This window comes from Kogia breviceps, chromosome 18, assembly GCF_026419965.1.
Source record: "Kogia breviceps isolate mKogBre1 chromosome 18, mKogBre1 haplotype 1, whole genome shotgun sequence".
NCBI classification, from domain to species: domain Eukaryota; kingdom Metazoa; phylum Chordata; class Mammalia; order Artiodactyla; family Physeteridae; genus Kogia; species Kogia breviceps.
Window position 1 is genome coordinate 25,495,722 of NC_081327.1, and position 22,540 is coordinate 25,518,261.

General features: G+C 59.0%; 1 protein-coding gene across 3 annotated transcripts in view; it reads left to right on the top strand.

Annotated features, from left to right (window-relative positions):
* The window catches only part of ADCY7 (adenylate cyclase 7), a 60,677-nt gene that overhangs the window by 25,175 nt on the left and 12,962 nt on the right, over positions 1–22,540 (top strand). For all 3 annotated transcript variants that reach the window (XM_067020333.1, XM_067020334.1, XM_059043839.2), the window contains exons 2-13: positions 4,378–4,418; positions 7,307–7,744; positions 9,091–9,294; positions 10,395–10,556; positions 11,411–11,560; positions 11,862–12,010; positions 13,045–13,156; positions 16,486–16,613; positions 17,983–18,141; positions 18,343–18,475; positions 21,627–21,818; positions 22,186–22,220. In XM_067020333.1, coding sequence (XP_066876434.1) covers positions 7,574–7,744; positions 9,091–9,294; positions 10,395–10,556; positions 11,411–11,560; positions 11,862–12,010; positions 13,045–13,156; positions 16,486–16,613; positions 17,983–18,141; positions 18,343–18,475; positions 21,627–21,818; positions 22,186–22,220 — 1,595 coding nt within the window. In that variant the 5' untranslated portion in view covers positions 4,378–4,418; positions 7,307–7,573. The remainder of the gene's footprint in view (positions 1–4,377; positions 4,419–7,306; positions 7,745–9,090; positions 9,295–10,394; positions 10,557–11,410; positions 11,561–11,861; positions 12,011–13,044; positions 13,157–16,485; positions 16,614–17,982; positions 18,142–18,342; positions 18,476–21,626; positions 21,819–22,185; positions 22,221–22,540) is intronic.

The window sequence follows — 22,540 nt, forward strand, 5'->3', positions numbered from 1 at the left end:
TATCAGCACCTCCGTTTACTGATGAGAAAACTGAGGCCCAGAGTGTGAGAGACTCTGCCACTCCTATGGCCAAGGGTAGCAGAGCTGGGACTTGAACCCAGGCCTCCTCCCTCCCAGGTGCAGCTCATCTGCGGGAAGGTGTGATGGCAGCAGGTGCTTCCTGTTCTGGGGGAGACCCTTTCGTCTGTTTGCATCATCTTCCGCCCTAATGCCCGCCCCCCAGCCCCCTCACCAAAGCCACCCTGCCTGCTCTCTGCCACCTTTCTGCCTGGCTCAGGACTCGAGTTGGTTGGCTCATCTGTCTGACCGTCACACAAGCATCTGCCAGGGCTGTGTCCTAACTGCAGGACACAGACTTCAATCCCATAACGATTTGGTGAGGCAGGTGCGGGGATGTTTGATAGGAGTCTCGGAAGGCCTCCCGAGGGGGGCAGATGCCCAGGAGAGAATGATGTGGGGAGGGAGGTTAGGCCCTGGCACGAGCTAAGGCTTGGGGAGGCCCTTAGTCCCATGAGGTTTTCTGGGTGCCTCTAGGTGCCAGGCTGGAGCTGGGCAGAGCAGCTGCTGGCTCTCCTTCACAGAGCTCTGAGTCTCCTGAGGGAGGTGGCGTTAATCAACATGAGTCCCTCAGCAAACAGAAAGTCTGCCAGTGACCCAGCCCACCAGGCACTGGGCTGGCCTAGGGGGCAAGACTGTGCTGGTGGGTTCCTGGCTGCAGCTGTATGGTCACCTGGGCAGGGCTTGGGTACAGGGTCTGGCCTGAGGGGCTTGAGTGGGCCCTCTCCTCTCCCTAGGCCTGCCTGCCTGCCCCGCTTCACACCCCAAGGCCCCACTTCCCCTTTCTGGGGCCTGGGGCCCTGTACAGCTACGGGGCCTGCCAGGGCAGGGCCAGAGGAAGCCGGGCTGGGTTCCTGCTCGTATTGCTTGGGTGAGGAAGTGGGTATCCTGTCTGTGTCTGTGAAAGCTGGGGTGGGCTAGAATTCCCCCAGCGGTGTGGTAGGCCTGGGGGTGCTGCCAGATCAGCCAGTTCCGCTGGGGAAGGATTTCCTGAGCACCCCTGAGGGCCCAGTCCTGCAGTCATAATTCGAGGTCCCAGTGCCCTATCTCCAGAAGCTCTTCTAGCTGAGGAACCTGGACCCCGCCTGTCAGTATTTTGCAAGAATACCCCAGTCCTGGCTTGTTGCAGCAGGATGCAACAAGAAGATGGTGTGTGGGGGGTAGTGCAGAGGGCTTCCTGGAGGAAGAGGCCCTCCTGGATCTTGCTGGCTTTGAGGAGGCTCCCTGGCATGGCTGCCTCATCTCTCCCCTGGAAGGCAGAGGGAAGTACCCCGATGGAGTCCACTTTGCCCCCCACCCTCTGTCTGGGGCCTTGAAGGGGGAGGGCAGAAAGGGGTTGGCGTTTTGAGATGTTACGGGCTCTTTTTGTGTGTGTGTGTGCTACGCGGGCCTCCCACTGTTGCGGCCTCTCCCGTTGCGGAGCACAGGCTCCGGACGCGCAGGCTCAGCGGCCACGGCTCACGGGCCCAGCCGCTCCGTGGCACGTGGGATCTTCCCGGACCGGGGCACGAACCTGCGTCCTCTGCATCGGCAGGCGGGCTCTCAACCACTGCGCCACCAGGAAAGCCCTGTTATGGGCTCTTTGAATGTCAGCCCTGGGAGGGTGATGGGCAGGATCCTGAGTGGCCTGTATTCAAATCCCCGCTCTCTTTTACTAGCTTTGTGACCTCAGGCAAGTAACTGGATCACTCTTTGCCTCAGCTCCCACATCCATAAAACAGACACAGCAGTCTTACCTACAGGGCAGGGGTGCAGATTTAGAGAGACTACAGGGCTGGGTACACAGTAAGCGGTCAGTGGATTTTGTGATGGTCTGTCCTGCTCAGTCACAGGCCCTGCGGCGGCTGCGGGGAGCTGAGTCCACCAGGATCGCCTGGGGGAAGAATTTGATTCCGCTGATATCAGTTTCTACCTACGTATACCCTTCCGGCTCCCTAATTCCTCCCGCAGGGGAGGAATCCCTGGAGGGTACTGGCCTCCTGCAGCCTTGGGCCCCCTGCTGCCCTGGTTAGTTTGGGACACGGTGACAGAGGTATGAGCTGGGGTGGGGATGGGGAAGGGTTCCCCTCCCTGGCCGGCACCCCTCCAGGGGAGGTCTTAGCCAGGACTGGCTGCATCCGCAGGGGCCCACTCTCACCTTTGAGCTAACTTCTCCCGACTTGGACTCCTCAAGGGGCCACGAGGGCTTTCTGGACCCAGCGGACTGGGGCAGGAGGCCCAACGTGGACCTTGGGACTCTTGGTTGCAAGTGCCAGAAGCTCACCCTGGCTTCAGCTGGGAGGGGTATTGATTATCCCTTGGGAGTAAATATCTGGGGATTGCTTGAGCCTCAGACGGAGCTGGATCTGGGGGCCTCAGCGGGCATGTTCAGGGCTCTGTCTCTCACCGTTTCTCCGTGTGGGCGTCCTTCTCAGGTGGGCTGTCTACTGTGGTGGCTCACGTGGCTGCCAGCAGCCCCAGGCCGCTGGCAAAGAGAGCATCTTTTCCTCGTGGGCCAGCGAACGTCCCAAAGAGTGTTCTCACTGACATGGTTTTGGTCACATGTCCATCCTTGAACCAGTCACTGAGGCTTGGGAGAGGCTGTGCTGATGAGCCAGACCTGGGTCATGTGGCCCCTGAACCAGGGCTGAGAGAGGGGGAGAGGACCACGTCCAGCAGAAGCGGGAAACACCCTCCCAACTGGACCCTTGGGGTCCCCCTCCTCTGTGGGATGGGGCTGCTCCCCGACCAGAGTTATCGTGAGGTGTGAGTGACAGTGAGGGAGCCCTGGGAATCCAGCCTCTCCAGGTAAAAGGGCCTCGACGTCTCTGTTCTTGGTGTCTTGGGAGTTCACAAAGGACCCGTGGGGTGTGGGTGAGGGAGTACAGGGAGACAGGGCCTGGCTTGACCTAAGGTTGGACTTACAGCCAGAGCAGCGCCCAGTGCTGGAGAAGACTGCTCTGAGGGGGGATGAGCTCCCCGTCACCGAGGCCTGCAAGCTGAGGTTGCAGCAACACTTGGAGACCTGGCGAAAGAGTTCATCCAGGGCCTCATAGGGGCCCTCCCAGTTATCAGTTGAGTTGGCAACTGGCAGAAGAACTGGAGATTGGACAGAGGGGCCTTGAAACCTGCCCTGACGGAGGGGGCCTCTGGGTCTCGTCTTGTGGGCTGGCTCCTGGAGAGGAGATGCCTGTTGGGGCTGGGTTGTCGGCAGGAGGGAGAAGTGCGGCCCCTCCTCCCAGCCCTGCCTTGTGCTGCCGGAGCTGGACGGGGTCCCTGGGTGGGCCTCGTCGCCGTGCCCAGTACTGCCCGTCGTCCGCCTCCTCTCCCGTCTGCTGTTGCCCAGGAAGTGGCCCAGTTAGATCCCCAAGAGGACTGTTTACCAGGCCTGAGTTCCCAAGACTCTCGGAATCTTTCAACTAATCCCTCTCTCTCCATGCCTGGCTCAGCCCGCCTTTGTGTGCCTGGAAGGGCAGATCGGCATCTGGGGGTGAAAGGCTCCACGGTGTGTGTCTGTGCGTGTGTGTGCGTGTGTGTGCGGGCGCGCGTGGGTGCACGCACACGTGCACACACATGCACACTTGTGCATGTCCTGGCCACCCACAGCTCTGCTCTGGCGGCTTTGCCTGGGGGATGGAGCAGCTGTGGGGAGTTGCCTTGGCTCCTTGGAGTTTGGGGTTTCTCAGCCTGGCGGTCCCCGTGCACTGGTGTCTGCACCAGGCCGGAGGGAGAGGCAGTGTTGTGTATACTTCTGACAACTGGTTCAGTCACTGGGACCTGCTGCTTCTGGAAGGAGCTCCATGGGGAAGCCTTTCTCAGTTCAGTGAGACAGTGAGGCTAGGCCGAGGAGCCCTGGTTTGGAAGCTGGCAGACCCAGGTTTGAATCCCAGCCCTTCTACCAACCAGCTCCAGCTGTGTAATCTTAGGCGAGGCACGCTCCCTCTCTGGGTTCAGTTTTGCATCTGTAAAATGGCTGTAACACCTTGGCCTTAGCAGGTTATGAAGGAGAGAGTGGAGATGGATGTGCAGGCGCCTGGCGTGACAGTGTGACAGCTGTTTTACACGTGCCCTGGAGTGGGGGCTTCTCAGGGCAGGGACCTTACCTTGTTTTGTGACCCCTTTAGCACAGGGCTGGGCGTATATGGTTAGTACTCAAAAAATGCCTCTTGTGGAACAAAAACTGGTGAGTATAGCTTTAGAGGTGGCAAACTAGTGGGCTGCACTATGCAAATTTTATAAATTGTTTTTAATTGAAGTAATGTTGATTTACAGTGCTGTGCAAATCTCTGCTGTGCAGCAAAGTGACTCGGTTACACACATATTTATGTTCTTTTCCATTAGGTTTATCCCAGGAGATTGGATATAGTTCCCTGTGCTATACGGTAGGACCTTGTTGTTTATCCCTTCTAAATATTTGCATCTACCAACCCCAAACTCGCAGCCCATCCCTCTCCCTCCCCTCTTCCCCCGCAACTGCAAGTCTAATCTCTATATCTATGAGTCTGTTTCTGTTTTGTAGATACGTTCATTTGTGCCATGTTTTAGATTCCACATATAAGTGATATCATTTGGTATTTGTCTCTCTCTTTCTGACTTACTTCACTTAGCATCATAATCTCTAGTTGCATCCATGTTGCTGCAGATGACATTATTTCGTGCTTTTTTATGGCTGAGTAGTATTCCATTGTATATATGTACCACATCTTCTTTATCCATTCATCCGTCGATGGATATTCAGGTTTTTCCACATTTTGGCTATTGGCACCAAGCAAGTTTTCAAAATTAGCTGGCAACAGTTGGAAGTCAGTATTTCATGTAGAAATCAGATTTGTAGCTTTTGTCCAAACACTTTGCACACTTTGGTGGTCCTGGCCCACCCCCCTCAGGGTTACCTGGGTTAAACAGGTAGTTGCCGAGGCTTGTAGACACCTGCCTGGGCCAAGAAGGAGCAGAGGGGCCAGGACTCCTGGCAAACAGCCCCTTCCTCCACCCCCGAATATGTGGTTTTTCCATTTTGTTCCTGGGATTTGAGGAATAGTGGCTCCCAGATGGAATAGTGCTACAGGTGACTCCCGATCCAAGGTGGCCCCAGGTTACTCAAGGCAGTTGGGACTCACTGGGGGACTTCACTCAGACTCTGGGATTCTGGGTGCCCTGCTATTTTGCCTTTGGGGGCTCTGGACCAACTTTCCTTCGCAGCTTCCGCCAGTGGCCATTTGCACCCTTTGTGACTGCTCTGAGCCGTCCCATATCTTACCACCTCCCTGTCCCCTGCCCTGTCCTGGTTCCTGTCGCTGATGCAGGCCTGGAGGATGTTGGGGGCCTGGACTCCTGGTCCAGGGTTGCTCCCTTGACACAAGGTTCCTGCTGGGAATATGTCAGCCACCCCAAGCCCCAGTCGCTGCATCTAGGGATTGCACATTTTTTGGGTAACTTTCTCTCCCTGGAGACTGGGAGCCCTAGGGGGAGAGAGAGCTAGCCTGACACTCAGGAGATATAATGGGCCTGGTGTGCCATAGGCATGGTTAACAAGCTGTTTGGGAATAAACGAATGGGCAAATAAATGAATGGTGCTGGGGAAAGAGGGAGCCCCTCTGGGCTAAGCATTGCAAGCCTGGGGTCCGCTCTCAACTTTGTCATAAAGGGTCCACCGTGTTCTTCTCTGAGGTTCAGTTTCCTTATCTATGAAGTGGAGCTTGCAAGGTTCTTAAACTCTTGTTGTTGGGCCCTTTTAGAAAAATTCAGTCTTACGTGGAAACTTAACATAATATGAATGCAAGGGGTATGCTCTGAGTGAAGCTGGCGTTAGTGTCTGAGACACAAGACTCATTGAAAAGTTCCAGTAATCAAGTGAGTGAGGTCTTTGCACAAGAACCATTGGAACAGAAGAAAGCCTGCAAACAGACTTCACATGCATGGCCACCTGACTTAGGACAAAGGTGCCTCCACTAAAACTCTTGAAGGAAGGATGTTGGCTCCACGAAAGGCTGGTGGGGTAATTAGATATCCATTCAGAAAAAAGAAGCTTGATCCCTGCCTCACACCATACACAGGAATTCCTTGAGATGGATCGGAGACCTACATGTGAAAGTAAACTATTCAAACTTCTAGAGCAGTGCTTTCCAGTAGAAGTTTCTGGATAATAGAAGGGCTCTATATCTGTGCTGCCCAATGTAATAAACGCTAGCTGTGTGTGGCTTTTGAGCACTTGAAATGTGACTGGTGTGGCTGAGGGGCTGAAATTTTTTTTTTAACTTTAAACATGTTTTAAATGTAATCATCAAGCTATTATTATACTCAAAAAAATTAAGTGTAATTTATTAACTTAATCCCACCTTCAGTTCACATTTAGATTTCACCAATCGTTTCAGAATTTTTTTTTTGTAGTTGCAGCTTTTTAAAATCAAAATCCAGATAAAGTCCATTATATTGCATTGGGTTTGTAAGCCTTTTAAATTTATTTTATTCTGTAACATCCCCACTCTCTCTCATGGTACTGACTGGTTAATAATGGGTTATTTGTCCTGTAGGCCAGTAGTTTTTGAAGTGTGGACCAGCAGTTTCAGCATCTTCTGGGAACATGTGAGAAATGCACATTTCTTCTCAGGCCCCTTCCAGTCCTACTGAAACAGACACTGGGAATGCAGCCCAGTGATTTGTGTTTTAACAAGCCCTCCAGGATCTCTCCTGGGTACCACTGTTGTTGACTAGCCCACGTCATAGATTTGGCTGGTTGCCACCTCCTGCCGCCATTTATCTTCTCCAAGTAGCCTCTATATGGGACTGAACTTTTAATTTCTTTTTTTTTTTTTTTTCGGTATGCGGGCCTCACACTGTTGTGGCTGGCGTCTCCCGTTGCGGAGCACGGGCTCCGGAAGCACAGGCTCAGTGGCCATGGCTCACGGGCCCAGCCGCTCCGCGGCATGTGGGATCTTCCTGAACTGGGACACGAACCCATGTCCCCTGCATCGGCAGGCGGATTCTCAACCACTGCGCCACCAGGGAAGCCCTTAATTTCATTTTTAATCAACTTAAATTAAATTTTTGATAGTCATATGTGGCTAGTGGCTACTGTATCGGACCGTGCAGTTCTCGGAAACACAGGAGACTAGTTTATGACCTTGGGGTGGGCCAAGCTTTAAAGACCTAAAAGTTAGGTTTGGTTAAGGTCGATAAATCAGACCTGGGGCTTTGAGGCCTGGCCTTGCTTTCACCCGATGCCAGCCTTCCCAGTCCAGGTCAAATCTTGGTCTGCTTTGTGTCTCTGCAGAGCTGAGGACCCTGCATGTCTGTTCATTCGGGCCTGGATGCAAAGGCAGATGCAGGTGGTGCAGTGAGCAAGGCCTGGCAGCTGGAGCAGTGCAGGCCCCGTGTGTCCACGGAGCTGCTGGCCAAGAGGACTCCTGCCCAGCTTCGCCTGCCAGGCTGGGAGAAACCAGAGGCCTAGGTGCACAGGGGTGGGTGTCGGCAGACAGATGCTCCCCAGGCTGCGGGGTTTCCTGCGTGGACCGCTGGGCGGGTGTGCCAGAGGTGGAGGATGCCGGCCAAGGGGCGCTACTTCCTCAACGAGAGTGAGGAGGACCCCAACCACGATGCGCTCTACGAGAAGTACCGCCTCACCAGCCAGCATGGGCCACTGCTGCTCACGCTCCTGTTGGTGGCCGTCTCTGCCTGCGCCATCCTTATCATCATCGCCTTCAGCTACGGGGTGAGTGGGGGCAGCCCGCTGGCGGTGGGGGCTTCCCTGGGGTCCAGGTCTCAGCTCTGATGCTTTGTACTTGTGAGGCCTTGGACAAGTCATTATCTTCTTTAAGCCTGAGTTTCTGCATCTGTAAAGTGCTATGGAGCATATTTAGGCTGGAGGAAGACACATTTTTTATTTTAATTTTTAAGTCTGGGGTGGTTTTAGATGTTACGTTAATTTGGCCAAATGAATTACCCTCACTTTTCTTCACAATGGACTTTGATTTTACTGAAGGCCTGTGGATCACTGCCCCCACTTCCAGTGCCGTGACAGACATCATGCATCAATCCTAGCACTCTTTCTCATGGAGCCGGCCAGGGTGGGGGGTGGTGTGTCTCAGAATCCTTCTTAAGGCAGCAGGCACCACTAATATTATCTCTGACTTAGGCCTCGTCCTGCTATAGCCATTACCTGTGCATGGCTGTTGAGCACTTGAAATGTGGCTGGTATGACTGAGGAACTGAATTTTCAATTTTATCTTTAATTATTGGAAATTTAATTTTGAATAGCTACACGTGGCTAGTGGTTGCTGTATGGGACAGTAAAGTTCTAGAAGAAACCATCAGAGACTACAGGCTGTTAACAGGGTGATATGTGTAAGGTGGCCAGCACCCAGTAGGTGCTCTGCCGGTGCTGCCTATATCTCTGTGGATATAAACCCGAGGACCTTTGTTTTGTCATTCAGCACATAGTTACTGAGCACGCAATGGGTGCTGGCCCCAGATTAGTCTCTGTGCTCACGGAGCTTATGGGCCTCTGGGGGAAACCAGGTGCTGTCCACCTGTGAACGTCTTGTCTGTTACCTCTTCTCCCCACAGTGTCACACTTCTGTACCTTTCCTTCAGCTCTTCCCCTGTCTGGGATGCCTTTGGTTGTATTTCCTCATAAACATCCATTCATTCTTTAAGAGTTAGGAGCAGTGACCTCTTCCCCAGGAGGCTTTGCACAGCTTTGCTCCTGTGCTCTTGTACCTGTGCCCTGCAGGTGTGCACAGATCTGCTGGGGACCCCGGGGGATGCCTGAGGGGGAGGGGTGGGGAGTGAGAACGACACAGGGCTGGGCCCCACAGGTGACTGGGGAAAGGTGGTGGTGAAGGCACCCCTAGCAGAGGCAACAGCACAAAGCCTGAGGTGAGAAAGAACTTGATGTTTAGAGGGAGGATGGACACCACCCACGTGGAGGAAGCAGCAAGTGACCTTGCTTAGGGCAGGCTGGACAGGCTAACCTGGCAGGCTTTCTGGAGGAGGTGGCACCCACTGGGGAAAGCTATGGCATTTCTGTGTGTTCACCCTCCCGCCCCCTCCCCCCAGGACCCCTCCAGATACCAGGCTGTCCTGGGGACTGCGTTCTTCACGCTTGCCGTGTTTGTGGCTCTCTACGTGCTCGTGTACGTTGAGTGCCTCGTCCGCCGGTGGCTCAGGGCCTCGGCGCTACTCATCTGGGCCTGCCTCGTGATGCTGGGCTACGCGCTGGTGTTTGACTCATGGATGAAGGAGGCCTGTGACTGGGAGCAGGTAACAGCGCAGGGGACCCTGGCGGGGGCTGGGTGCTGCCAGCCAGCTGTGCACTCGGTAGCTCCTGCCCTCTCTGGGCTTCAGATCCCTCTGGAGACTGGGCCCGCATTGGGTGTGCCAGCCACGGGCCCCTCCCTCTCTCCGGGCTATGGTTCTGTGACTGAGAATGGGCCCTGGGCTGACCTTGTTCTCTCAGCTCTGTGCTGATGAGATGGGGGTGAGGTGGGAGAAGAGTGTCCACTTGAATGTCTGGCTGTGGTGTTTCTGGAAATGACACATCTCCAACTCAAAGAGGCAAAAAGGCACAGATTGGCTCACGTGCCGGGAAGGGCCCAGGGGTTGCTCTGGGGCTTCAGCAGGATGGCCAGACCCCGAGTTCTCCCGGCTCTGCTTTCCTCTGTGCTGTTTCATTCCCTGTCAGGCCACCCCCAGCTCGGGACAGAGGTGCCTGTGGCACCTCCGGGCTGCCCGTCCACCAGCCTACCCAGGCCACCTGAAAGAGACAGCCCTTTCTCAACCAGCTTGAGCTGCACTGGCTGGCCTGGGGCATGGGCCCAGCCCTGGACGGTCATGTCACCCCGGTGGGGTGGGGGGGTCTCTGACCACTGGGGCTGGGTCCTGTGACGGGTGGGGTGAGGCTCGGGCAGGCCATGCATGTGGGAAGCTCGGGGGAGGGTGACATACCCGGCGGGGCTGGGGGTGGGGGTGGGGGGGGGGGGCAGCTCGGAGCGTGGGCAGGGCCGGTGGGGCTGCCAGTAGTTACCATTCCTGCGGAGGGAGGGCCACGGGCTGTGGGCACCGGGCGAGAGCTCCCTGCATCACAAGGGCGGTGGAGGCTCAGCCTCGGCCCCAGACAGTAAGCTTGTAGGAAATGACGCAGGCTGAGCATCATTCTCTCGTTCTATCCTGTGTCTGTCGCTGCCTCTCGCCACACAGGATGGGGGAAGGGGTCGACCTGAGGGCCGAGGGCGCGGGGGTGGGGTGCAGCCTCAGAGTTCCGGCTTCCAGGGCCACCCCCGCGAGCCGGGGCTGCGGAGTGACCCCAGCTGAGCCCTGGGCAGGGCCGCGTGGTGGCGCGCTCATGACGCTGCTGTGTGCAGGTGCCCTTCTTCCTGTTCGTGGTCTTCGTGGTGTACACGCTGCTGCCCTTCAGCACGCGGGGTGCCGTCGTGGCCGGGGTCGTCTCCAGCACCTCCCACCTCCTGGTGCTCGGCGCTCTGATGGGGGCGTTCACCACGCCCAGCGTCCGGGTAGGGCTGCAGGTGAGGAGCGTGTGGGTCTGGGCGCGCGGGGCCAGCTAAGGCCTTGGGTGGGGCTTTGGTTTGGGCTGAGGGCAGCCAAGGCTGGAGCGGGTGAGTTGGAGGCCTTGGAGACAGAGGTGTTTGCCGACGGGTGGCCTCGAGGCTGGGCTTCGTCCAAGTTGGCAGGTGGCCTGCCCCGCAGCCTTTTCTTTGCTGGCCTGGGGTACCCCGGAGGCTAAGCCCTCCCTCGAGCCCTGACCCTCGGGCCTCCTTCCTGGGTCCAGCGCGCTGCTGCTGGGTGAGGCCCTGTTCCCGAGGTTTCACTCGTTCAGCCCAGAGCCCCATCTGGACAGGGTCGGACGCCCCGTCTGGTGTCCTTTGCGTTGAGTGATTAGGAACAGTTAGTGGTGACGCGCAGATGTGTTTTCCTCCTGACCAGGCCTGGTGTCCGGTCTGGGAGGTGGGGGCCAGAGCTCTGGGCAGCCAGCCTGGCCGTGCGCCTTCCGTGGCTATCCTTGGTGTTCCCTCTGGGCTCTGGGCTCAGTGAGGGGATGTGCTCCTGCCATCTTGGGAGCGGCTGGCTGCTCTGGTCTCTGGGGCCTGAGCCCTTCTGCACCAGGGAATGTCTGACGGATGCTGAGATAGGCCTGAGTCCTGGTCCTGGGGTCACAGTGACCTACTAGGAGACCAGTGAGTCTAGGAGACCAGTGAGTCTGGACCTGTTTCCCTGCCTGCCCACCCCAGGGAGGCTGCAACCTGAGTGGGTTGGGAGGCCAGGGATCGGGGAGGGGGTGCCGTCACCAGCCCACCAAGGGGGCCGGTGTCCTGGGGCACGGGCCAGGCCTGATGCTGAGCCCGCCATGGCCCGCCCGCAGCTGCTGGCCAATGCTGTGGTCTTCCTGTGCGGGAACCTCACGGGCGCCTTCCACAAGCACCAGATGCAGGATGCCTCCCGAGACCTCTTCACCTACACCGTGAAGTGCATCCAGATCCGTCGTAAGCTGCGCATCGAGAAGCGCCAGCAGGTGCGGACCCGCCTCCCCCGGAGCCCCAGCCTGACCCTGCCCGGCCCCCCCGCTGTCCTCCAGGCCCCACACCCTGCATCCTTTCTCTGAGGATGTGCTCACTGAACAGCACAGTGAGGCACCTGAGGCACCTGGCCAGACACCTGTGCTGGTGTCATCCCGGGGGCTGCTGGGGACACGGGAGGGTGTGTGCCTGCCGGGTTGGTAGCAGGGTATAGGCCAGCAGCAGTGGGGCACGTGGTGGGCAGAGCGGATGGAGACCCGGGGCCTGACGCTGCCCTGCCTGCGCCCCTCGTGCCAGGAGAACCTGCTGCTGTCCGTGCTGCCTGCTCACATCTCCATGGGCATGAAGCTGGCCATCATCGAGCGGCTCAAGGAGCGTGGGGACCGCCGCTACCTGCCTGACAACAACTTCCACAGCCTCTACGTCAAGCGGCACCAGAACGTCAGGTGGGCGGCTGGCCGGGCCCGTATGCACAGTGCCTCCCAGCGCGGCCCCAGCAGGTGGCCCGCTGCCCTCCTACCTGGAGGCCCAGGTCCCAGCCCGCACGGGGACTGGGGAGAGGTAAATCCAGGCACCTCCCTGGGCCTCAGTCTCCCACTTGTTCCCCCGGGGAGGGGGGCAGATTAGATTAGTATTGGGGGAGATACACTTCCCCCTAGAATTGTCAAACTCGGTGCACGAACGTGACTGTTGGGAAGAAAGGGGTCTCTTCAGATGATTCTCAAAGGGTCACAGGCCCCCCAAAAGGAGCCCCACCCAGGTGACCGCAAGGGGCCCCCCAGTCCTGACACCTGTCTTTGACTGATTTGAAGGGGCTGCAGAATCTTACTCAGCGGCGCTGACCTGAGTGAAGCATAGATGAGGGCACTGTGAGCTCCAGCCTGGTCCTCTGCCTGCAGGCTCAGTATTACCCCCCCGAGACTGGCCTGCTGCCTCTGGGTCGTGGATGGTCCAGAACTGTAGACTCAGGAGCGGGGACATCTGGTGCAAAATGCAGCTCTGGCTTCCCAGCAAGTCTTAACCTCCCCGCGCCTCAGTTTGCTCGTCTGTAGAATGGGGTTCCTACATGGGCAGCGTGAGAACTAGATGTGTGAAAGCGCTGGGTGTGGAGCTCAGCTGGAGGGAGCGTGCAGTCACATCTTACCAGGGCTTTAGCTCTGAAGTCTGGGCAGAGGTGAAATCCAGGTATAGGGAAGGGGAGAAGTTCCCAGGTGCCCGAGAATCCACCTGTAAGGGCTCCATTCAGTCATCTGTGGTGAGGCTCTAAAGGGGTTGGGGGTTCCGGAGGGCCTCTGCAAACCGGGGCTTGCTTCATTTTGCTTTGATGTGAAGCCTCTGGAACTTTAATTCATCCTTATGGCAGGGGATTTCTCTCCCATCCCTGGCAGCGGAGGGCTCGCAGGGGTGATTGGGTGCGGGGCTGGCAGATGCTCAGGGGCTCTTGGCCCTGACCCTCCTGCTGGCCCCACCCTACCCCCAGCATCCTCTATGCTGACATCGTGGGCTTCACGCAGCTGGCCAGCGACTGCTCCCCAAAAGAGCTGGTGGTGGTGCTGAACGAGCTCTTCGGAAAGTTTGACCAGATCGCCAAGGTGAGCCCACTGGCCTGTGCTGCCTCCCCTCCGCTGATGGTAAAGTCAGGAACCCTTCCCACCACATGCACGGGGTGTCCTGTGTCCAGCGCTGTGCCGAGATGGGTGTGGGGAGGCCTGGGCTGAGTTTTAGCATTCAGTCAGCAAAGCTTTCAAGTGCCCCATGGTCAGAGTGGAGGTTGAGCCCGGATCCTTTCCCCCAGAGTGTGAGGCCTCTGGGGAGACTGTCAGTGCACACTGGGGGATGCACTGGGCTTCACGAGCTCAGAGGGGTGAAGGCCTCCAGAAAGCTGCCTGGAGGAGGAGACGGCTCCATCCTCGCTATGCAAGGTCAGCAGCCGCAGCCTCAGCTTCCCCTGGGGGCATGGGAGGACTGTGGAATGCCAGGCCTCACCCAGAATCTGCCTTTTGACAAGATCCCAGGGTGAATTGTCTGCACATTAAGGTTTGAGAAAACTGAAAAGAAACTGAAGAGGAAAGGGAACAGTGTTATGGGCATGGGGAACAGCATATGCAAAAACCTAGAGAAGAAAGAAAGCTCTGTGTGCCCGTGCAATGAAAGTGGCTCAGTGTGAGTGGGGCAGAGTGTGCTGGCGGGGAACATGGTCACAGGGTCAGACATTCAAGGACTTGAGGGCTGAGGTGAGGAGCGGGATTTGACCTAAGGACCCTGGGGAGCATAGCAGGTGCCAAGCAGGGAGGGCATTCGGCAAGGAGAGCCTCCAGGGTTCAGCCAAGGCAGGAGGGGTCTGGAGACCAAAGAGGGCTGAGCTGAGATATCACTGTTTTGTCTTCACAGGCAACACCCACTCCAGGGGTGTGTGTAGGGGGCTTGGGAGGAGCCTCAGTTATTCTTTACCTGGTCCGGAGACCTGCTGAGTAGCAGCCCTGGGCTGCCCTCAAGTTACTCCTGGGCTACGTGCTCTGTGGTTGGAAGAGGGGTACAGGGGGCAGGACTGGGGGGGCTGCTTATTTAGTCCAGCCTCAGGTGGTCAGGAAGGCTTCCTGGAAGTGGTAGCCACTGAGTAGAGACCCAAGCGTAAGATTTAGGGCAGTGGCTCTCTGTCCTGGCTGCGTGTTTGAATCACATGAAAAGCTTAAGCGAAACCCCATTACCCATGCCCACACCCATGAGAGTTTTTCAGGGCCTCCCAGGTGACTCCATGTGCAGAGAATTGATGGTTTAGAACTTGATGGGAGCAAGTTCTGGCCTCGCACTAGGAAGAGCTGCTCAATCTTGGGAGGGACTGCCTCACCAGGAGCAGGCTCCACCTCAGGAGATGAGCTCCCTGTCACAGGAGGTAACCAAACCACAGTTGGACACCACTGGCCAGGGGTGCTCTGGAGAACTGTCCCCCCGGGTACTGCGGACTGAGTGACTCTGAGGGTCTGTTTAGCCGGGAGCCTTCCTTTAGGAGCTTCCTTCCTTCATGATTTCTCTGGTGGAGGTGCCTAGAGGTTGGGCCTTATGTGGGCCCAGGCTCCATCCTCACTACACAAGGCCACAGCTGGCTCTTCCTCTGCCACAAAGCTGAGGACCTGCCCTTGCCCTTTTGGACACAGCCCTCTCTCCATGGCAGGCCCAGGAGGCAGCCTCATTTTATAGATGAGGAGAGGGAGGCTATGGCAGGTGCCAGTCTTCAGGCCAGAGTGTCCAGTCCCTGGGCAGACACAGCAGGCAGAGCTGGTCCCAGCCTTCTCTCCTATCAGCAGTCAGCTTCCAGAACTGTAACCTCCTGGCGAGAGCCAGGGCCTCCTCTCAGAGGTGTCCGCATTGCGGCTGGGCCCAGGCACCTTCTATCCCAACACACTCACACAGCTCCAGTCTGTAAGTGTCAGAGGCACGGGGAGGAGCGGCCTGGGGAACGTGGCCTCCTGTAAATCCCTGACAGCGGGGCTGGATCCAGACTGTTATCCTGTGCCTGGCCCTGGAGGAGATAAGGGCAGCGGTGCCCTGAGCCTGTGCCTGGGTGTCCCAGCCCTCGCCAAGCTTCTGCTGCTTTCTAGGAAAGCACTGTCCTCACCCACCTCCGTTAGGCCATTCAGAACTCAGCATGTGCCAGACGGAGCCCACCAGGAAGCAGCTGGCGCACACTCAGATGGGTCATTGGAGGAGGGCTTAGGAAGGGGACTGCTCACAAAGGCCTGGCAGGTAGGGGACCTCGAGGGAGGGATGGTGCCTGGCCTGGTCATTGGCGCTGGGTGGTCACCCACAGGCCTGGTGGGCATGCCAGGGAGTGGGCACTGGCTCTGGAGACAGAGGGTACCCTGGTTCTAAGGGCCAGCCCTCTGGGGAAAGGCAGGAGGGAGCTGGGGCAAGGCTTCACTGGAGCCCAGTAGGCAGCTTCTCCTTCCTGTGCCCTAAAACCCCACCCCCAAGGCCTTGATATGTATGGCCACCTTTGCTAAGGGCTTATGGAGGGTCAAGTAGCTGCAGCACCACCTCAGGAACCTCAGGCAGCCTACCTGGGCCTCCCCTTCCCCTCCAGGGCATTTTTTTACGTGACCCCACCCTCTCTCCCCACTCCCATCTTTCGTCTCTGTTCTGCCCCCACTCCCCAAACCCTGTATCCCTAGCAGCAGAATCATCTCTTGGGCTACCTTGATACCTGCTGACCCCATAGCTTATGGCACCTGCTACCTCTCTGTTCTCAGCTCCCCTACTCTCTCCACTCCACCCACAGTGACTGCGGCGCTATGTCTCAAACACCCTTCTGGCCTCAGGACCTTTGCACATGCTGCTTCCGTCTGCCCGGATGCCCTTCCTCCAGATCCTGGCATGGCTTGCTCCCTCAGTTCCTTTAGGACTTTGCTCGAATGTTACCTTCACTGGGAGGCCTTTTCTGGCCTCCTGGGAACTTCCTCTGCCTTCCCATTCCTGATTTTTCTCCATAGCACTTATCATGGGTGTCTACGGATTTTATTTTTGTAGCTTAGTGTCCAGCTCTGCCACTGGCTGCAGGGATTGTTTTCTGTTTTGCTCACTGCTGTGTCCCAGTGTCTGGGGCAGGGCAGGGCCCTCCTTAGATGCTCAAACATTGCATAGATGAATAAAACAAAGGTAGCACCTCCCTAGAGGCCCTCAGGTGGCCGCCCTTGGTAACACTTGCTTTTATCCCTGACACCTGCTTGGGGTTCCTCCTGCAGACCCCCGGTGTTCGCTGTCCTTTTGCCAGGCCCAGAGGCAGCTGCTGGTGGCTGGTGCCCCAGGAGAAAGCCCCTGGCCAGAAGAGAGCCTGGCTGACTCTGGAGGGTGTGGGGAGGTGGCCAGCATGCCTGCTCCCTGGCCCCTGAGCCATCTGCTGACCAGGCCTCCCCTTGCCCTGCAGGCCAATGAATGCATGCGGATCAAGATCCTGGGCGACTGCTACTACTGCGTGTCAGGCTTGCCCGTGTCCCTGCCCAGCCACGCCCGCAACTGTGTGAAGATGGGGCTGGACATGTGTGAGGCCATTAAGTAGGTAGCACGCACAAGCCTGGGGCACTGGGGCCTGTTCCCACGGCGGGCCCCTCCTGCTCCCCAAGGCATGCTGGGGAATGCATTGTCCCCGCTTTGCATATGAGGAAACTGAGGCTCAAGGGGCGCAGGAGGCTTACCTGGACCACTAAGCAGTGTGTTTGCATCCCTCCCTCTGGGCCCACTGGGACTCCGAGTTCCATAGATCTCAGAAGCTCAGAGCTGAGGGCCATGAGGACGGGCAGCTGGGCTCCGTTTCTCTGGAGGCTGAGCCTTCGCAGCCGCAGGGGAGCTGGCAGACGCAGGGTTGGACGCCAGGCCTCCGTCTGCTTCCTGTTCCCCCTGTGAAGACCCTAGAGTTGGGGGACTAGCCCTCAGAGCTGCAGGCAGACCCCCAGCCTCCTGCGGCTTCTTGCCACCAACATCCCAGCTCCCCACAAGGTTCTCTGAGCCCCGAGCAGCCGTGGTCTGTGGCGATCAAGTGGGTGGCGGAGAGCCAGCGGGCTTGGCCAAACGGCCCAGTGTTTGGGGCAGAGCCGGGCGCGGCTGGGCTGCCGGGCAGCGTACAGCTTCCGCGCAAACGCAGCTCGCTGAGCCTGTCCTCCTCCTGAAATCTCAGCAGAAAAAACCTGGTCAGGGAGTCGGTCCAGGGCACAGGCTGGCTCTGCGTCACCGCCTGTGTGACCTCGGGCTGGCGCCACAGCCCTGGGGCTTACTTCCCTCCCTGGAGCATGTGGAGGTTGTGTGGGGCCCTCTCCTCCCACCGGCTTTGACCCCTGCAGGCTCGGTCCATCCCTAGCCCGTTGGCGGACACGTGGCACCGGCTGCTCCCCAGGCCCTCACGTACTTACCAAAGGGACCTGGAGGCCTGCTCATGTTGGGGCGCCTTGTACTGAGTGGTGCTCCCAGCTCCCAGAGAAGAGGGTGTATAAGGCCCCCCACGGCTGGCCCCATGTTCCTTGTTTCTGCTGGTTTGCGGGCAGTGTCTGGATCCCTCTGCAGACTCCAGCTGGGGCTGTCAGGCAGGGGTAACACCCAGTGATAGTATGTTAGGGCCTCCAGCAGGAGTCACAGTGACCAGCGACAGCTGGAATTCCTCCTCCTTTTAACAGCCTTTGAGCTTGGGGTGGCCACATCCATTTGCACACTCCTAGAAATGGGAGGCTCATCCCCTTTCAAGGAGGCAGCCCCCTCAGGCTGAGAACGTTCTCTTCTGTGAGCTGGGCCTGCCCTGTTTCCATACACACCCCACACCCTTGCTCTGCCCTCACCCCATGCCACACCCCCTACCAGGGCCCTTGAGCCTGTCCTAGGGTTCAGGGCCCCCCGGCAGCCCTGGCTGGGGTGGGCTGACGGGCCTCTGCCCCAGGCAGGTGCGGGAGGCCACAGGCGTGGACATCAGCATGCGTGTGGGCATACACTCGGGGAACGTGCTGTGCGGTGTCATCGGGCTGCGCAAGTGGCAGTATGATGTGTGGTCCCATGACGTGTCCCTGGCCAACAGGATGGAGGCGGCTGGAGTCCCTGGGTGAGGCTCAGCTGGATGGCGGTGGGGTCAGAGGTCCGGGGCTGACGCTGGGCTGCGGGGGTGGGGTGCCAGCATGGGGCCAGGGAGGGAATCAGCGACCTGACGGTGGGGGGAGCCCGCCCAGCCCTGCCTGCTGTGTGCCCCCGGGCGGGTGTCTGCCCTCGTCGGGCCCTGCTGCCGTCTGACGCTCGTCTCCCCCAGCCGGGTGCACATCACGGAGGCGACGCTGAACCACCTGGACAAGGCGTATGAGGTGGAGGATGGGCACGGGCAGCAGCGGGACCCCTACCTGAAGGAGATGAACATCCGCACCTACCTGGTCATCGACCCCCGGGTACGAGGCTCAGCTGCCGCAGGCTGGGGGCGGCGCCGGGGCTGTGCTTGGGAGCAGGGTCCACACCCGGGGCTTGGCCCGCGTGGAGGGAGAGGCGGGGCCTGCGCGGGGTAGGAGGCAGTGCCCCGTTACTGGGTATGTTCTAGGCCCCAAGGTACGACCTCTCTGGGCCTCAGCGTTCTGTTCTATGAAACGGGGATAACAGCGGCGCCTGCCTCGAGGAGAAAAAGCTAATCTGAGTGAAGCCCTCACCGTCAACTGGGTGCGTCATAAACGTTCTAGAAATAATAGTCACTGTTTATTTTCCGTGAGGTAGTCACTAACCGTCCAGATTTTTTTCAAAAGACACGTTTTAAAAACACGCTTTGGATGGGAGTCAGGGAAGCAAGGAATGGCCAGGGAGCCACTAGGCAGGAGCCCCTGTGTGTCCCGGGCTCTGAGCCGCCGTGTGCGCCCGCCCGCCCGGCCGGAGCCTCTAGGTTCTCGGTTGGCCCCGCTTCCTTCAGGACCCCGTGGTGGGGACGGCTGTGAGCCTGCCTCTGGGCCGTGGGCCCCGGTCCTGCCCGCAGCCTGCCTGCGCCGCCAGGGGCCTTCCGTCCCTGCCCGTGGGAGGCCAGCTCGTCTGGGCCCTCGGTGAATCATCCTTGGGGCTTGCTCAAGAATGTCGGCAGTGGCTGGCTCTTTCCAGCTCCCTTTGCCGTCCTCGGGGCTGGCCCGCCTGCCAGTCTCTGGGCCAGCCGCGGGCCAGCCTGTGAGCCCCCCCGCACCCCCTCAGGCTTCATCCTGCAGACGTTCCCAGTGCGCCCTAGGTGGGTCAGCCATGCTGAGCGAGCATTGGGGGAACCCCTCCTGGTACCTTGGGGCTGCTCCCAGCCCACTATCGTGGAAACCACCCAGCCCCTCACCCTGTCCCTGCAGCTCTGGGCCCCGCCCACGCCTCTGACACCCGCCCCCAGCTTCCTTCCTCCCTAGCCCCGTGCCAGCCTCCTGTCCCTCCACTGCCAGGCTCTTTCCACTGCAGAGCCCTTGTCACTGCTGCCCCCTCCGCCCAGAACCCTCTTCCGTCTGTCCCAAATGCTCCTGTTTATCCTTCCTACTGTTTGCTGTCAGTGTGAGCTCCACGTGGGCAGGCTCAGGGTGGGGGTCCCTCTTCTCCAGGCTTCAACCCCCGGCCCTAGGACAACGCCTGCTACAGAGCAGGGCCCCAGATAGCTTGTGAACGAATGAAACAGAGCCCTTGACCCCGAGGTGGTGGCAGGCGTAGTCTGTAACCCGCCCCGCAGGGCCGCCGGATCAGCAGGTATGACCGCGGGCGCCCAGTCAGACTCGTGTTCCAGATGAACAAGGGAGAAGGCTTTAGTACGAGCATCTCATGCGGGGTTTACTGGGCACCCTGTCTTTTATCTGGCAACGCTACCTTCCCCCTTCTTTGTTTAATTTTATTCATTCACATAGTTGAAAATTCAAAAAGCACGAAGGGTGTGCTATAGAAAAGTTTTCTGTGTATCCCCGTTCGCCGCCGGCACGTCCCCCCTGACGGGGACCCGTGTGCTGAGAGGTGTCTGTGCGCATCTAAGTAGAGGGGGAAAGACTCCTCTGGCCTCTCTGCTGAGCTGGCGGTAGCGCCTCCACCACTGTGAACTTTGCTTCACCTGTGATGTAACTTGGAGACCTTCCCTTCTGTGCACAGAGACCACCCTCGTCTCTTCTCATGACTCTGCGGCACGCACCGCGCCGAGGCGTGGTGGGGATGTCCTTTCCCAGCTCTGGCTTCTGAAGGCTTACGTGTGTGTGAGGTGCCCCAAGGGGTGAGTGTCCAGAGGTGGCTGGTAGGGGGCCCGTGGCCGGTGCAGGTTGCAGGTGCCCTGCCTGGGCCCTGCTTCTGAACAGATGTGTTTTTGCTCAGAACTGATGGATCTTCAGGACCCATTTAATTTTTAGGGACAGTGTCCGGCTTCCCTGCCCTCAGAGAGAAGTGGCAGTGACCTCGAACTTGAAGAGCTGGCTGCCGTGTAGGCAGAGTTGCTGACGGTAGAGGGGGAGGCAGAGAAACGTAACCTCCCCAGACCCCCAGGGCAGGTCACTCACCACAGGGCGCAGCTCACCCTCAGGACCCCAGGACTCTTTACAAGGACTGCATTCTGCACCATTCCCTCTGGCCTGGCAGACAGACATGGCTCAGGGTTTAAGAATGTTTCTATCCTAGGAGGAGGCAAGAAGTTTCCAGGAAAGTTGCTGCCAATGGCTTAACGAGTGTTTGTGGCAGTAGGTGTTGGTCCGTGTGGGTGTTTGTGGGAACCTCTGGAGGCTGGGACTCCTGGAGGGCAGGGATGTGAGGGGACGAGGGGGACTCAACAGGCCTCGAGATGGCCCGAGCTTGTCCCTGGTGGCCTTGGGGATCTTCCTCTCCCCTCCCCCTTTTCCAGTCCTGTCCGGCCTTGCCAGCTGAGGATGGTCCCAGGCGGGTTGTTGTTTTTGGAGGGGGGTTGGGGGAGAAGGAGGCAGGGCTGGGCCCCTCCTTCAGGCCCTGGCTAAGCCACCATGTCCCTGGCATGGCCGCGGCCGGCTCGCGGCAGATGGTGAACCCATGCTGTGGTTCGGGGGCTGTACGAGTGAGACTCCCTGGAATGCTGCCCCATGGGGAGCAGCCCTGGGTCGGCCAGCACTCCCCTTCCTCCTGGCTGCTTCCGCACGAAGGACTTGTGCTGCCACGTGTGGGTGGGCAGGGCGGGATGCCTGCGGCTTCTTCCCCGGGTGCCATCTCCCTGGGTTGCGTCCACCGGGAGGGGCCCATGGGCTTTCAGACCCAGGGAGCTTCAGGGGCCAAGTGGGGCCTTCGGGCTTGGGGCCTGACCCCGCCTCTTGCCCTGGGGAGGCAGAGAAGGGCCAGAGGGGCTGTGCACAGTTGTGCCTGGGGCAGGGATGGGGCCCCCGAGCTGGGGCCCCCCCGGAGCCCAGCCAGGGAGAGCACTGGGCTTCCGCCAGTCCCCGAGGGGCTGCAGACCCAGCAGCCGTTTTGCCATTTTCCCTTTTCGCCAAATGGGCCAGCGTTCTGGGCAGCATCGCGTTTCTGGGGGAGCGGGATGAGGGCGGGCCGTTCCCGTGCTGAGAGGGGAGGGGTGGGACAGGCTGTGTCTGTGTCTGCCCGCAGAGCCAGCAGCCGCCCCCGCCCAGCCTACACCTCACCAAGGCCAAGGGGGATGCGACCCTGAAGATGCGGGCCTCCGTGCGCATGACCCGCTACCTCGAGTCCTGGGGGGCGGCGCGGCCCTTCGCGCACCTCAACCAGCGCGAGAGCGTGAGCAGCACCGAGACCCCTGTGCCCCACGGGCGGAGGCCCAAGGTAGGATCTCTCCTCCCGGAGGGCTGGGAGCAGGGGCCGTGGGCAGGGGCAGGAGAGCGCATGCGAAGGGTGTCCTTCCCTCCGAGCCTCTCTTTCCGCATCTGCAGGATGGTTCTGGGCTCTGCCCTCCCTCCCTCCCTCCTGGGGCCCTTGGAGAAGTGAAGGCATTTGGAGAATGCTCCAGGATGGCCGGGGGATGTCCCTGGCCTCCTGGTTCCCCAGACGAAGTTCAGTTTCAGTTCCAGGTGCCTGCAGCTTGGACAGTCCTTGCATCCGAGAGTGCTGGAGCTGATAGACCCAGTCCTGTGAGGCGCATCAGGGCCCCGGGTCCTGGAGAATAACCATCTCCCCCTCCCTTCCCTTCCAGGCCATTCCCCTACGGCGCCACCGGACCCCTGACAGGTACGTGCCCTGTCCCCTGCCTCCCTGGCCAAGTCATGCCTCAGTCACCTCCTCCAGGCAGGCTGCCCTGACCAGCCTCTGTCCAGGAGGGCAGCTCCACAAGGCCCAGCCCTGACTATGGGTTTCGCCATGGCTTGGGTCAGAGTGTTTTTAGGAACCAGAACTTCACAATGATCGAGTGGCTGTTGTATACCCACCCTGTAGCGGGGTCAGTGGGGTTGGTGTGATGGAACCCTGGGGTTTAGTGGAAGAGACCTTGGACCGGGGCCTGGGGGTTCTGCCCTTTGCTTCTGGCTGGGCTGCTGGTGGCTGTGTGATGC